The sequence below is a fragment of the Mirounga angustirostris genome, unplaced genomic scaffold, assembly GCF_029215605.1.
Source record: "Mirounga angustirostris isolate CCGP_5_RB_7025 unplaced genomic scaffold, mMirAng1.0.hap1 SCAF_1, whole genome shotgun sequence".
Classification (NCBI taxonomy): domain Eukaryota; kingdom Metazoa; phylum Chordata; class Mammalia; order Carnivora; family Phocidae; genus Mirounga; species Mirounga angustirostris.
This window is the reverse complement of record NW_026991709.1, coordinates 9,649,426-9,662,022: the sequence shown is the minus strand read 5'-3', so window position 1 is coordinate 9,662,022 and position 12,597 is coordinate 9,649,426. Positions and strand designations below refer to the sequence as shown.

Sequence of the window (12,597 nt, the reverse complement as noted above, 5' to 3'; positions counted from 1 at the left end):
CCAGTGTTTGCGATGCCCACGATGCAAAGAATAAGGTTCGCTATCCCACGAGTGCCCTCACCTTTCTAATCAGGTGGTAATGGCAGAATTCAGTTCACTGAGAAAGGGTTCAGGACATGGGGACTGAGAAGCTTAACACAGATGAAGGAGCAGGCGTGTGTTTTGTGACCAACACCAACTCCTTAACGCTTCAAAAAACATTGTTTTAAAACTTCCAGTCTCTTCCACATAAATTTGCCCCCAGGGGCTACAAGTAAGGGGACTACTCTACTTAATCAAAAGTTTTGTATCAGAGGTTTCATTGCAATTCGATAATTGGAAATCACATTCCCTTAGATTAAAAAAGTAATGAAAATAATGGTTAGAGGCTCGAGCCAGTCAATGGTTAATTTGATCTAAGCAGAGAAGATAGTTTTGTCAAATAGAAATAAATGGGCCAAAAGAAATCATTTGACCTGAGATGTACTTAAAAATATCACAGTCTGTGAGGCGTGGTCTTTTCCCATGACCTGGAAGAATGCCTTCAGAAATTCCGTCCCAGAAATGGGGCCAGCCTTCCCCTTGAGTCTCACCCAGTTGGGTCAGGCACCCCTCCGGTGCTCCCTGGGACTTTGGGGGTGGGGGGGCTGCAGCCAGCTCCAGGCCCCATATATTTAAAGAGCTAAGATCAGGGCTGAGGAGATGGAGGACTTGATTTGGGATGGGATTTGTGTCCTGAAAGTGAGCTGGGCATCTGCTGTGGCACTGTGCACAGAAATGGGAACAGACAGGTTTGTGGCATTAAAGCTGAAAGCCACGATTCTTCGTCAGTACCACATGGTGACCGATGTCTGCCAACCCTAGGGGGTAAGGTGCTGTGAGCGTGTCTGCGTCGAGATTGGCGACCAGTGCAAATGCTCCACACTTCCTGGAGCCCATGGCTCTGCAGCCCCTGGTGCCAGCACACAGTGAGGCTCGGTCAAGTGTGCTTGTCGAAAGGATTTGTCAACCAGTAGGTTCTTGCTTCCAGTTGGTTTCCTCTCTGAAAGTAATGTTAATGTCTGGGCAAGAGCTGCAGTGTGCTTAGCTGCAAGTTCAGACTTCAGGTTTCAGGGAGCACCTGGCTGGCTCATCGGATAGAGCACACGATGCCTAATCCCAGGGTCATGAGTTCAAGCCGCACATGGCCATAGAGCTTACTTAAAAAACAAAAAGAGTAGTCTTGGGGTGCCTGGCTGACTCAGTAGAGCATGTGACTCCTGACCCCAGGATCATGAGTTGGAGCCCTACGTTGGGGATAGAGACACCTCCAAGGTTAACCTATAACATCGCCTGGTGGGGTTTTGGTTTGGTTTGGGGTTTGGTTTGCTTCATTTTGTTTGTTGGTGGTACTTCTTTGTATATTGAGGATCCAGTTCCTTGGGGCGGGGATTGGACTGGCACAAGGAAGAAGTGTGGGTGCTGCCTGTGTACACACAGTCTCCCTTCTGCCCCAGAGGGTGGCTCGTGTGCTTTGGAATCAGCTGAACAAGGAGACCCGGGAGCATCACATCACCTGTGTAGAGTTGTTCTACCGGCTGCACTGCCTGGCGCCAACGGCCAACATCTGTGAAGATATCATCTGCCATGCCCTCCTGGACCCTGACAAGGTAAGTCTTTGCAGCCTGTCATTTCTGTCCTGCAAAGATCCCAACTGCCAGGCCACCCATCCCTGTATGTGCCCGGTGTAGACTTACATGTACTCCACCCTTCTGGGGCTCAGTGGACATCCTGATCAATAAGCAGAGGTGTTACAGAATCTCAGGATTGGGAGGCCTTCAGAAGCACTGGCCATCCCCTTTAGAGTCCTAAAAACATGGGTTGTGTCCATATTAAGACTCACCAGGGAAATCTCCCCCAACTTCCATGATGTTTGCAGGACACTGAGTGCTTGCAGGGATCCTAGAGCCGCTGGTGAAGTAGGCAGTCGTAGAGAATGCGTCACCCTGGCCATCCTTTGCAGTCAAGTTGTGTCCTTGCTCTCTGAGCCACTTGGGCCTGGCACGTCCAAGGTGTGTGATCTTGTGATCTTCGACCACAGGCCCAGGTGTGACCCGGGACATGGGCTAATGTGGAGTCTTGAAAATATGCTTTACTGTGTTTAAGTGAGCAAGGAAAAGAGGATGCAGGTCTTCCTTTCCGCCGGCCAAGTGGGACCCCACGCACACCAAGAGCCCAGCACTGCTGCTGATGTTGCTGTCATTCTGCTGAGCTCTTGTTTGTCACTAAAGTCGGGTTTGCTGTGACTGCAAACAGTGTGCTGTGAGGGAAGTAGGTGCCTCACTCCCGTTTATTTCCTAATCAAGGGGACAAGACTGGAAGCTCTGTTCAGGTTTTCCGTCATCTGGCACCTGACAAGAGAGACGCAGGGCAGTCGTGTGACATCTCACAACCGCTCCTTTGATAGGTAAGATGGTCCTCATGGGTACATTACCCTTAATGCAAAGGACGCTTTGCCAAGGTTCCTGGGCAGTGTGTTGGGCCCAGGAGGGGGAGATGTGTAAAATTGATAGCATGACCCCATTTTCTGGATGCACAGCAAACGATTCCCATGATCCCCTGAGTGACTTTAGGCCAGACTCATGTGAATACGTAGTAGGAATTTTCTTAATTTCGTCCTGGTGGGAGGAAGCCCAATACATCAGAATCACCTGAGCAGCTTTGAGATCATACCTCGTGAGGGAACCTTTGTAGGGAAATGGAGGTAGTCTGGGTCTCTATCAGGGCAGTGGCTACCCTGAGTGTGGACACTTGAGTATCATTGACCGTGTGAATGTGAGTTTTATTGCAGTATAATCTGTTGCACTTTAAAAAAAAGATTCCCTTCCTTGTTTCCATGTGTCTGGGGCCAGACACACAGCCTTAGAGAAATGCCAGCTGATTCTGATGCTGGGGGTCCACCCCCACAGTCAGTTTAATCAATTTGGGGTGAAGCCTGGGCGTCAGGATTTTAAAAGCTCCCCCAGTGATTCTAGGGTGGAAATCCCTTGTCTTTGTCTGCTTGGGTCTCCTAAGCCCAGCATGGGTGAAGCTCCCCACGGGCATCCTGGTGCACGGGATCACCGGACGCTGGCTCGATGGTACCCTTCCCACCCACAGATCCCTGTTTGTCGTGCTGGACAGCCTGGCCTGCACGGACGGTGCCATCAGCGCGGCAGCCCAGGGCTGGCTGGTGCGGGCGCTCTCCCTTGGTGATGTGGCGCGCATCCTGGAACCCATGCTCCTTCTCCTGCTCCAGCCCAAAACCCAGAGGACCTCCATTCACTGCCTCAAGCAGGAGAACTCAGCGGGTGAGCACACCTCCCAGGGCGGCCCGGGGAGCTCTGTGTCCCCAGGGCCTCTGGGCCTGGGAGGGAGCAAGGGGCCGCCTGGACCCCAGCTGCCTATTAGGACAGTCAAGGTACTTAGCCCCGCTCAGTGGTTTGGCTAGATTCCAGCGGTATGAGGGTACTTTGTAAAGTTGTGAGGACTCTTCAGATGTAAGCAGACGAACCAGCACTTAGAAATGCTAGGGAGTGGGTTTGTTGTTTTAGCTGAAAAATCAGATTTTTTTTTTTAATAAAAAAGGAAATCGTTAGTAACCCATGTTCCAATAAAAATAGCTGATTTTTTATTGTTTTGCTACTGAAAACAATTCAAATGCACCTAAGGTATGAGGAAAGAATAACAGACCCTCCATCCCAGTGTCTCCCAGGTCAGTGCCTTCACTTAGAAGAGTCGCAGTTCCATGTCTGGCTAGGCCGGCGCTTCTCTCCAGATCGCTGCTTAGACCGAGGGGTAGTTTAGGTTGCCTTCAGCTATGAGTGGCCGAGAAGTTGAAATTTCCATGTAATCTGGTCAATTGTACTTATCTAGAAAATAACTTTTCTTTATGAATCTTCAACAGCAAGGTAAGTGGTTTCTTCCTGTCTGTCCATTTTTCTATCACGACCTGAGTGGAAACCAAGAGCCAGAGGCTTAACCGACTAAGCCACCCAGGTGCTCCCCGAGGCATCTTTAGCACAGATTAGTAGAATATAGGTAGGAAGAAGAAAAACGAGGCTGAAATAAACCTGATGAGCGCATTACATGTGGGTGATTAGTACCTAGCACAGTTTTGAACTACATGACTTCCCACGGTAGGTGTGTTTTATGACTTCCTGCCGTTTTCTCAGTGATGATTTTACAAGCTTTGAGTTAGCTTGTTTAGCCCACTGGGCTGTAAATATTCTGTTTGTACCAGTCTTATCCTACAGGGAGAAGCAGCCAAACACCCCCATAAGCAGCCATTTCTGAGACGCTTCTTCTCTTTACAAGGTTCCCTGACTAAAACTGGAACCTCTGGTTTTCCTTTAGGAAGGAAAGCTGGCTGCCTTCGCAAAAAGAAGGCATTCTATTATTCCATGTTATAAGAAAGTAAAATCCAAAGAAGTATAAACTAAAGCACCTTCTTCAAAGTTTGGCTGTCATTTAGGGCAGCTAAATTTTTTAGTGTTCCCTTGTGTGAAGAAGAAAGTCCTAATGCCACACATCCCAGTTTTAAAAGTCAGGGCACTTCCTGCTGCTTCTTCTAACCCATGTTTCCTGCTACCTTCCTAATAAGAGAAAATGTCTTTTCCCTGCCACGTCCTTCCCCTGAAAGCAACTGGAAGAGTTCTGCTATACCCCCCACCCTATCTCTATAATATTGTAGATACCTATTTTGGAAGATATCACCGTGAGCCTTAGGCAGCTCATCGATTTCTAATGTCTTCTTCTTCCTCCTTTCCTAATCTTGCTTGATGCTCACGAAATAGATTTGCTGAGAGCTGCATATGTAAATAGGTTTGGCCATACGGACCAAACACTGCTTTCTGGCTGTTCCTTTTTAAAGAGACCCGAGTATTTTAAAGTGTTGCGTATTTTCTGATTACAGAAGTACTAACATGCTTATTTTAACAATTGGAGTAATAAGGAGGTCAAAACGCGCATGAAAGTCCCCTGCAGTGCTCGCTAATAGAGCTAGGTACTGTTGATGGATGGTGGATAGTCTTACAGATTTTTTCAGAGCCGCGTATTATAGATGCTCTCCCCTAAATGAGCTCATTCGATACAGTTTGATTCTGCAGCTTGATTTTTCTTCTTTTAATACATCCCGCACATTGCTCCATATCAGTACATACAGGTGTATCTTTTAAAAACCCAAACAGTCCTCCATGGCATGCATGTACAGCAAGTTTTCTCAGTCTCTTAATGTTTTGTTCATTTTCCAGCTTGTCTGCACACGTGACAGTTCAGCAATACCTTACAGCTTTGAAGACCTGCTGGCATTCCTGTGGGATACATTTCTTGAAACTCATTTCTTGAAAGGAACAAAATAAAATGCCCTTTTTTTTTTAATCACCCTCCCCGTAAAAGTTGTGATACTTGTATTTTCTATGACAATGTAACCAAATTATCTGATTCCCTGAACATTTTAAAAGACCTATTCACTTTTACTTGCTGTGCCTTTTGTCCATAATACAATGTAGACTCTGGTGTCTTAGTTTTATGGGAGAATTTTATTAACATCAATCTTTCTGGGGCACCTGGGTGGCTCAGTTGTTAGCATCTGCCTTCAGCTCAGGTCATGATCCCAGGGTCCTGGGATCAAGCCCCACATCGGGCTCCCTGCTCAGCGGGAAGCCTGCTTCTCCCTCTCCCACTCCCTTCGCTTGTGTTCACTCTCTCACTGTCAAATAAATGAATAAAATCTTTATTAAAAAAAAAAATAACATCAATCTTTCTGTCTGGCTTTAAGATAAAAATCGTTATAGAACCCTTCTGTCCTGAGGTCATTTGTCATTTTGTAATTTTCAGAAGACTTGCATCGTTGGTTTAACAGGAAGAAAACCCCCTTCAAAGAGTCATGTGGAGCACCCGAGCTTCAGGAAGGCAGCTCCGAAGAAGGCATGCCGCTGAGCCAGTTCACCACCGTTGACCGTGAGGCCATTTGGGCCGAGGTGGAGAAGGAACCAGAGAAGTGTCCACCCGGAAGTGAGCTGAGCGAGGACGACCTTCCCTACTACATGGACCTTCCCGACAGGACGGCCTGCAGCGCCCTGGACAGCAGCGAGCACACGGAGTCTGCAGACACGAGCTCTGCCCACACGGACAGCGAGCACTCATCCTCCTTTTCCTCCCCTTCCCACGACCCGCAGGAGCTGAGCAACGAAGAGAGCTGCTGTGCACCCATCCCCGTAGGCAGCAAGGTTTACCCCAAGCGCTCAGCCTTGCTGGCGGCCTTCCAGGCAGAAAGCTTCAAGTCTGGTGCCAAATTAAGCCTGGCACGCGTGGACTCGGACAAGACCCAGGCTTCGGAGTCATTCTCCAGTGACGAGGAGGCCGACTTGGAGCTCCAGGCCCTCAGCACATCCCGGCTGCTAAAGCAGCAGCGAGAGAGGCAAGAGACCGTTGAGGCCTTGTTCAAGCACATTCTGCTCTACCTGCAGCCCTACGACTCCCGGCGAGTTCTTTATGCCTTCTCAGTGTTGGAGGCTGTGCTCAAAACCAACCCCAAGGAGTTTATCGAGGCGGTGTCCAGGACCAGCATGGACACCAGCTCCACCGCACACCTCAACCTCATCTCCAACCTCCTTGCTCGTCACCAGGAGGCCCTCGTTGGCCAGAGTTTCTATGGAAAACTCCAGACCCAGTCTCCCAGTGTGTGTCCCCACTCTCTGCTGATCGAGCTTCTCACCTACCTGTGCCTCAGTTTCCTGCGCAGCTATTACCCTTGTTACCTGAAGGTCTCCCACCGAGACGTCCTTGGCAACCGGGACGTGCAGGTCAAGAGCGTGGAGGTTTTGATTAGAATAATGATGCAGCTGGTCTCCGTGGCCAAGTCTGCCGAGGGGAAGAATGTGGAGTTCATTCACAGCTTGCTGCAGCGGTGCAAAGTTCAGGAGTTTGTCCTGCTTTCGCTGTCCGCGTCCATGTACACGAGCCAGAAGCGCTATGGACTGGCCACGGCCGAGCGAGGCCGGGCCCCACAGGAGGAGAGCCTCTTTGAGGAGAGTCTCATCAACCTGGGCCAGGATCAAATCTGGAGTGAGCACCCCCTGCAGATCGAGTTGCTGAAGCTCCTGCAGGTGCTCATTGTCTTGGAACATCACCTGGGCCAGGTCCAAGAGGAGGCCGAAAATCAGCCGGAACTGTCCCGGGAGTGGCGGAGAGCCCTGAACTTCCAGCAGGCCATCAGCGCCATGCAGTACGTGCAGCCCCACCCTCTCACCTCCCAGGGGCTGCTGGTGGCTGCCGTGGTGCGGGGGCTGCAGCCGGCCTACGGCTATGGCATGCACCCGGCCTGGGTGAGCTTGGTCACGCATTCCTTACCGTACTTTGGAAAGTCCCTGGGCTGGACAGTGACCCCTTTCATTGTCCAGATTTGCAAAAATTTGGATGAGCTGGTCAAGCAGTATGAGAGCGAATCTGTAAAGTTCTCTATCAGGTACGGCAAACCGTTTGATACGTTATCGCTATTTTGAGGCCAGTGTTTGTGATGAACGGCTGATGTGCCCTAGAAGCCAGGTGGAGGATAATTTCAGCCTAATCAGAAGCCAGTTTAGCACTGTCAAGAGGGGGTAGCCAGGAATGACATGCTCATGTCCTTCATTTTTGATCCCACACAGACACCAAGGCTAGCTGAGCTTGCAGCTACTCGCCGTGACTTTTGCAAAACAGAAATAGAAACATGCATCACCTTCACAGAAATTCTAAAACATTTTTTCCAAAGTGACTGAATGAATGTAAAATAGCACAAAAAATGCCCCTCATTATTATAACAAGATTTCATTATAAGGGTCCCAGTTTATTGAAGATAGTGCTAGCTCTCTGGTGTCTGCATTTATAGGTAGGATTAAAAACCTGACAGCCTCATTCGTAAAAATACTCAAAACGAGTTTCCCATTTCTTCACCAAAGCATAACCTCCAAGAGGGAAAACATTTCTCCGGATTACCCACTCACTCTTTTGGAAGGTCTGACAACCATTAGTCATTTTTGTCTTTTGGAACAACCCAACCAAAACAAAAAGGTAAGTTTGGGGGTTTTCTTTGTTTTTGTTTTTTTTTTCCCCCTGAGTTTGAGGCACATTTCATATATTGTTTTGTCTTGTTTAGATTATGACCAGTTTAGATAAGAAAAGTGCATGTGTAAGGAACATAGATATGTATGCAAATGTATGCTTGCAAATAATGCAAGTGCATATGCAAATATGAGTGCACAAATACGCAAATGTAGTTTTGTTCTGGCCCTCCCCAGGGCGCCTTCCCCTCGCCCATTGTTTTATCAGTAACCAAATGGGACAAAATGTTATCTTTTTTGCACATATTTTTTACAATGACTTCATGGTGTTTGTGAAATCTGCAGTCTGAAGACATTTTAGCTGTCAGTTGCTGTGCCCTATTGGGGATTAAATTTTCGAATGCGGCTAATGCTTTGGCTGAATGACTGAGTCTGATGTGGAGTCTCAGACTCCCGGGTGCCCAGAAAGAAACCACAGGAAGCATAGGGCCCAGACTCCCACCCCAGCCGCGCCCTGGCCTCGTGGGGAGGGAGCTGGTACGGCCAAGTCTCACGCTCATTTTCGATTTTAGACCACCGCTGTAGGCGATCCTACCAATTTGAAAAATGCCAAGAATGCCATTCTGGAAGAGTTGCCTCGAATTGTTAACACCATGGCCCTTCTCTGGAATGTTCTGAGAAGGGAGGAGACTCACAAGAGACCCGTCGATCTCCTTGGAGCCCTGAAGGGATCCTCTTCCGTTTACTTTAAAACCACCAAAGTGAGAGAACTTCCTCTGTGGTTTTATTACTTCTTTTGTCTTGTATTATCCCACCAAAAGTAAACGTGTTCAGGAATATATTATCGATGATAGCACCAATACCACTCTGCCGTAACTCTTCCCTTTGCCGCGTTCTAGACCATACGACAAAAGATTTTAGACTTCTTGAACCCCTTGACGGCGCATCTGGGAGTTCAGCTGACAGCCGCGGTGGCAGCAGTGTGGAGCAGAAAGAAGGTGAAGCGTCTCAGTAAGATGAAGGTAGAGTCTAAAAATCAGAGTTATACTTGAACTTACTCTGCCAGAAATACCAGAGTCACATGTAATCAGAGGTGACATCGGAGGCCGGCCCGGGAAACTGCTGAAGTGGTTTCAGTGTTTTAAAAGCTGCGCCTCCCTCTAGGCTTGTTCGGGGGGGGCTCTCCCCTGGCTTGTTCTCGGGTCTCTGTGTAATGAATACCTAGGTTAACCTTTTAAATGCAATATCTAATAGCACACATTCAGGAGCGTATATAGCGTGTATGTTCCACAGAAAAGAGAAACCACCGTGAACCTACCACCCAGCTCGAGGAACGGTACGTTATCCTCCCTGTGAGAACCCCTGTGGGCCCTTCCCTGGTTGTAGTACCATCTTATAGCTCTTCTTTAAACTATTTTTTTAAAGACTTTATTTTTTTTTAAGAGCAGTCTTAGGTTCACAGCAAAATTGAGGGGAAAATACAGAGATTTCCCGAGTGCTCCCTGCCCCATATGTGCATGGCCTCCCCCACAATCAATACCACCGCCCCCCAAGTGGTGTGTTTGTTCCAGTCATGAACTTACATTGACACATCAGGTTCCATAGGCTTTTTAATTTATAAAAATAATACCTACAAAAATGTAAAACCGATGTAAATCCTCCATTCCTATTCCCAAAGATAACTTCAGTTCACATCTCATCTGTTCTTTATCCACTGATTGGTCCATCACTAAGTCTTCCAGGGACTTGGTTTATTTCTGCAAAACCAACACTTTGTTCTCTCTTGACCCTCTAGGTTCCTATCTCATATCTCCCTCAGAGGGTCTTTCCCACCCCCTGGACACTATCTCAGTGCCCAACATAGGGTCCTGTTCCCTGAGGAGGCACAAGAGGTTGGTGGTCCAGGCCACCGTGCTTATTAGCACTGCGGGGTCTTCCCTGGTGGTAAACCTGATCCTTCCAAGTGCATGCAATCACGTTATGCAGACTTCCATCATCAAACATGGACTTCCCACACCAGGGCTTTCCTGCCAAGGCTAACTTATCAAGAACCTGGTTGATCTGGTTTTTCTTTTACTGACCTCGTACTTCCAGGGCTGTCTTTCAGTGCCAGCCTGCTTCCTTCAAATTAAGTGTGTCTGTTTCTAAAATGCTTTCTGAGGGGCACCTGGCTGGCTCGGTCAGTAGACCATCTAACTCTTGATCTCAGAGATGTGAGTTTGAGTCCCACGATGGGTATAGAGATTACTTTTTTAAAAAATGAAATAACATGCTTTCTAAGCTTGAACATACCACTGTCACTGCCCCATCATCACCTGCCCCTGTTATTCCTAATGTATGTCAGATGCTGATTACATTCCTGTGAATGAATGCTCAGCCTCCTCTTTATCCCCACCAGTAGAGTCCTTTACCCAGTTTTTGTTTAAATATTTACTTTAAAAAGTTAAAGCTCGTTCTCCCTGGGGCAGCTATTATAGAATACTGCATCATTCTTATTTTTGTTTTCTCTCTGTGAGTTTTAAGGGAGCTATTTTTCCACTTGGCAGATTGTCCCAGCAGCAAGCGCATCCCAGCTGACCCTTGTTGACCTGATCTGTGCGCTCAGCACCCTGCAGACGGACACGGTGCTGCACCTAGCAAAGGAGGTGGTGAAGAGGCCGCCGCAAATCCGAGGGGACGAGGTTGGAAGCCTGGGGATCTTCCAGATGAATGCGCGGCACCCTTCTGTCACCGTGTCTTATAAATTGTGTTTGGGGAAAGGAAGCGGGGGTCACAGGAGCAATTGGGATTTCCTGGGGTTGGGGAATGGAGCTGTTCTACTGGGCTTGGGGGAGACCCCGTGAGGTGTGCCTAATGGGCTTCAATGCACCTGTTTGGAGGTGGGAGCCGTTGGAGGTTAGGGCCCATCTTTCATCATTACACCCCGGCTGCAGCGCGCCCTGCCTGGGAATGGGTTCTTTCTAATCACCTGCAGCCTAAAAGACGTCCTAGAGAGGCAAAGCCAGATGCTACTTACAGGTGGCAAGGACCAGCTTTATTCAGTAGCTACCGTGTTTGGGGAGAGAGCTGACCTCAGTTCTGATTCGTGCGGCGGGGGTACTTGAGCCGGAAAATGGGGGAGTAGGAAGGGTGAACGAGCAGGGGTCCAGCAAAGTCAGGGAAGTAGAAAATTCCGAAAAAGCAGGTAGGGAGGGGGCTTGGTCGTTGTGAGCGGGCCATCCAGGTTTGCTGACTGGTGCTTGGGGCGTGCAGGCCCCTATACCCCGGAGCCTGGGAGACAGGGCCCCTGTCTCTTTCAACGGCGATATTTCACAGGACGGCTCCCAGGTCCTTTACAAAGACATTTCCTATTGTAGGAGATGCATGTACATCTTAAAGGAAGGATTTATAATTATGCTTTTCTTAATAAATGCTCTGAAAAGGGGGGTCAGGAGCCTATCGGGTGTTGACTCAGCAAATGGCAAATTGTTCTGGCAGCCTTGAGCTCTCTTGGGCAGGCATTCTAAGGGGACAGAGGTTGTCTTCTGAGGGCCCCCGCCTTGAGCTGCTTAGAAACCACAGTAGTGTTTGTTCAGGTTAGTGGGGGACGGAGTCACTTCTGCTGAAAGCCCTGGTCCCCACAGGCCTAGTCAAGAAGAGAGCTCTTACCAGAGTTCAAAGAGAAGAGGAATGTCTTCATCAAAGGGCAAGTTAAAAGTTTGCATAATTTTTATGTAAAAGTGAAAAATACAGGTCAGAGGACAGGACTCCTTCGAGGCATTCTGAGAAGGAAGAGATTCGTCTGGCCGCGGTAGAAGTGGTGACCTGTGAAGGGTGCCAGAATGGACCTGTGAAGCTCCTAGACTTGTGCTTCTCCGTATCAGCACAGCCTCCAAGAGAGTCCTTGCTACCTCGAGGCCTTTGCCAGTCACGCGCAGTGCTTTTGAAACAGAGCAGACTTTGTGGTTTAACACTTTTTTTAATGCCCTTAGAGCTTTTTTTTTTTTTTAATAGATTTTATTCTTAAATAATCTCTACACCCAACATGGGGCTTGAACTCATGACCCCGAGATTGAGTCACACGCTCCACCGACTGAGCCAGCCTGGCACCCCAGAGCTTTTTGTGTTCACCAAAGCAGGGTGCCTCATTGAACGTGTAGGAGCTATTTTGTTCTTAATTTGATAGAAACCAGGGATTTATTTTGACTTTGAAATAATTGCCTTCTATCACGATTTAAAATTGTCAGGAAAGGGGGTGCCTGGGTGGCTCAGTTGGTTAAGTGGCTGCCATTGGCTCAGGTGATGATCTCAGGGTCCTGGGATCGAGCCCCATGTTGGGCTCCCCACTCAGCAAGGAGTCTGCTTCTCCCTCTCTGTCTGCCCCTCCTCCGCACTCACATGCACCGCACGCACGCTCTCTCTCAAATAAAATCTTTTAAAAAATAAACACCATACAATACTAACATAATAAAAAAATAAGGAAATAAATAAAAATTAAAAAAAATAAAATTGTTAGGAAAAATATAAGAATAATTCCCTAAATGAAAATGGACAAAGTAATTATTTAAAAATAGAGTTT

General features: G+C 48.1%; 1 protein-coding gene across 2 annotated transcripts in view; it reads left to right on the top strand.

Annotated features, from left to right (window-relative positions):
- The window catches only part of DOP1B (DOP1 leucine zipper like protein B), a 97,187-nt gene that overhangs the window by 60,514 nt on the left and 24,076 nt on the right, over positions 1-12,597 (top strand). For both annotated transcript variants that reach the window (XM_064579040.1, XM_064579045.1), the window contains exons 15-22: positions 1,476-1,628; positions 2,325-2,425; positions 3,118-3,308; positions 5,836-7,465; positions 7,938-8,049; positions 8,612-8,800; positions 8,939-9,061; positions 10,586-10,720. In XM_064579040.1, the coding sequence (XP_064435110.1) occupies positions 1,476-1,628; positions 2,325-2,425; positions 3,118-3,308; positions 5,836-7,465; positions 7,938-8,049; positions 8,612-8,800; positions 8,939-9,061; positions 10,586-10,720 (2,634 nt within the window). The remainder of the gene's footprint in view (positions 1-1,475; positions 1,629-2,324; positions 2,426-3,117; positions 3,309-5,835; positions 7,466-7,937; positions 8,050-8,611; positions 8,801-8,938; positions 9,062-10,585; positions 10,721-12,597) is intronic.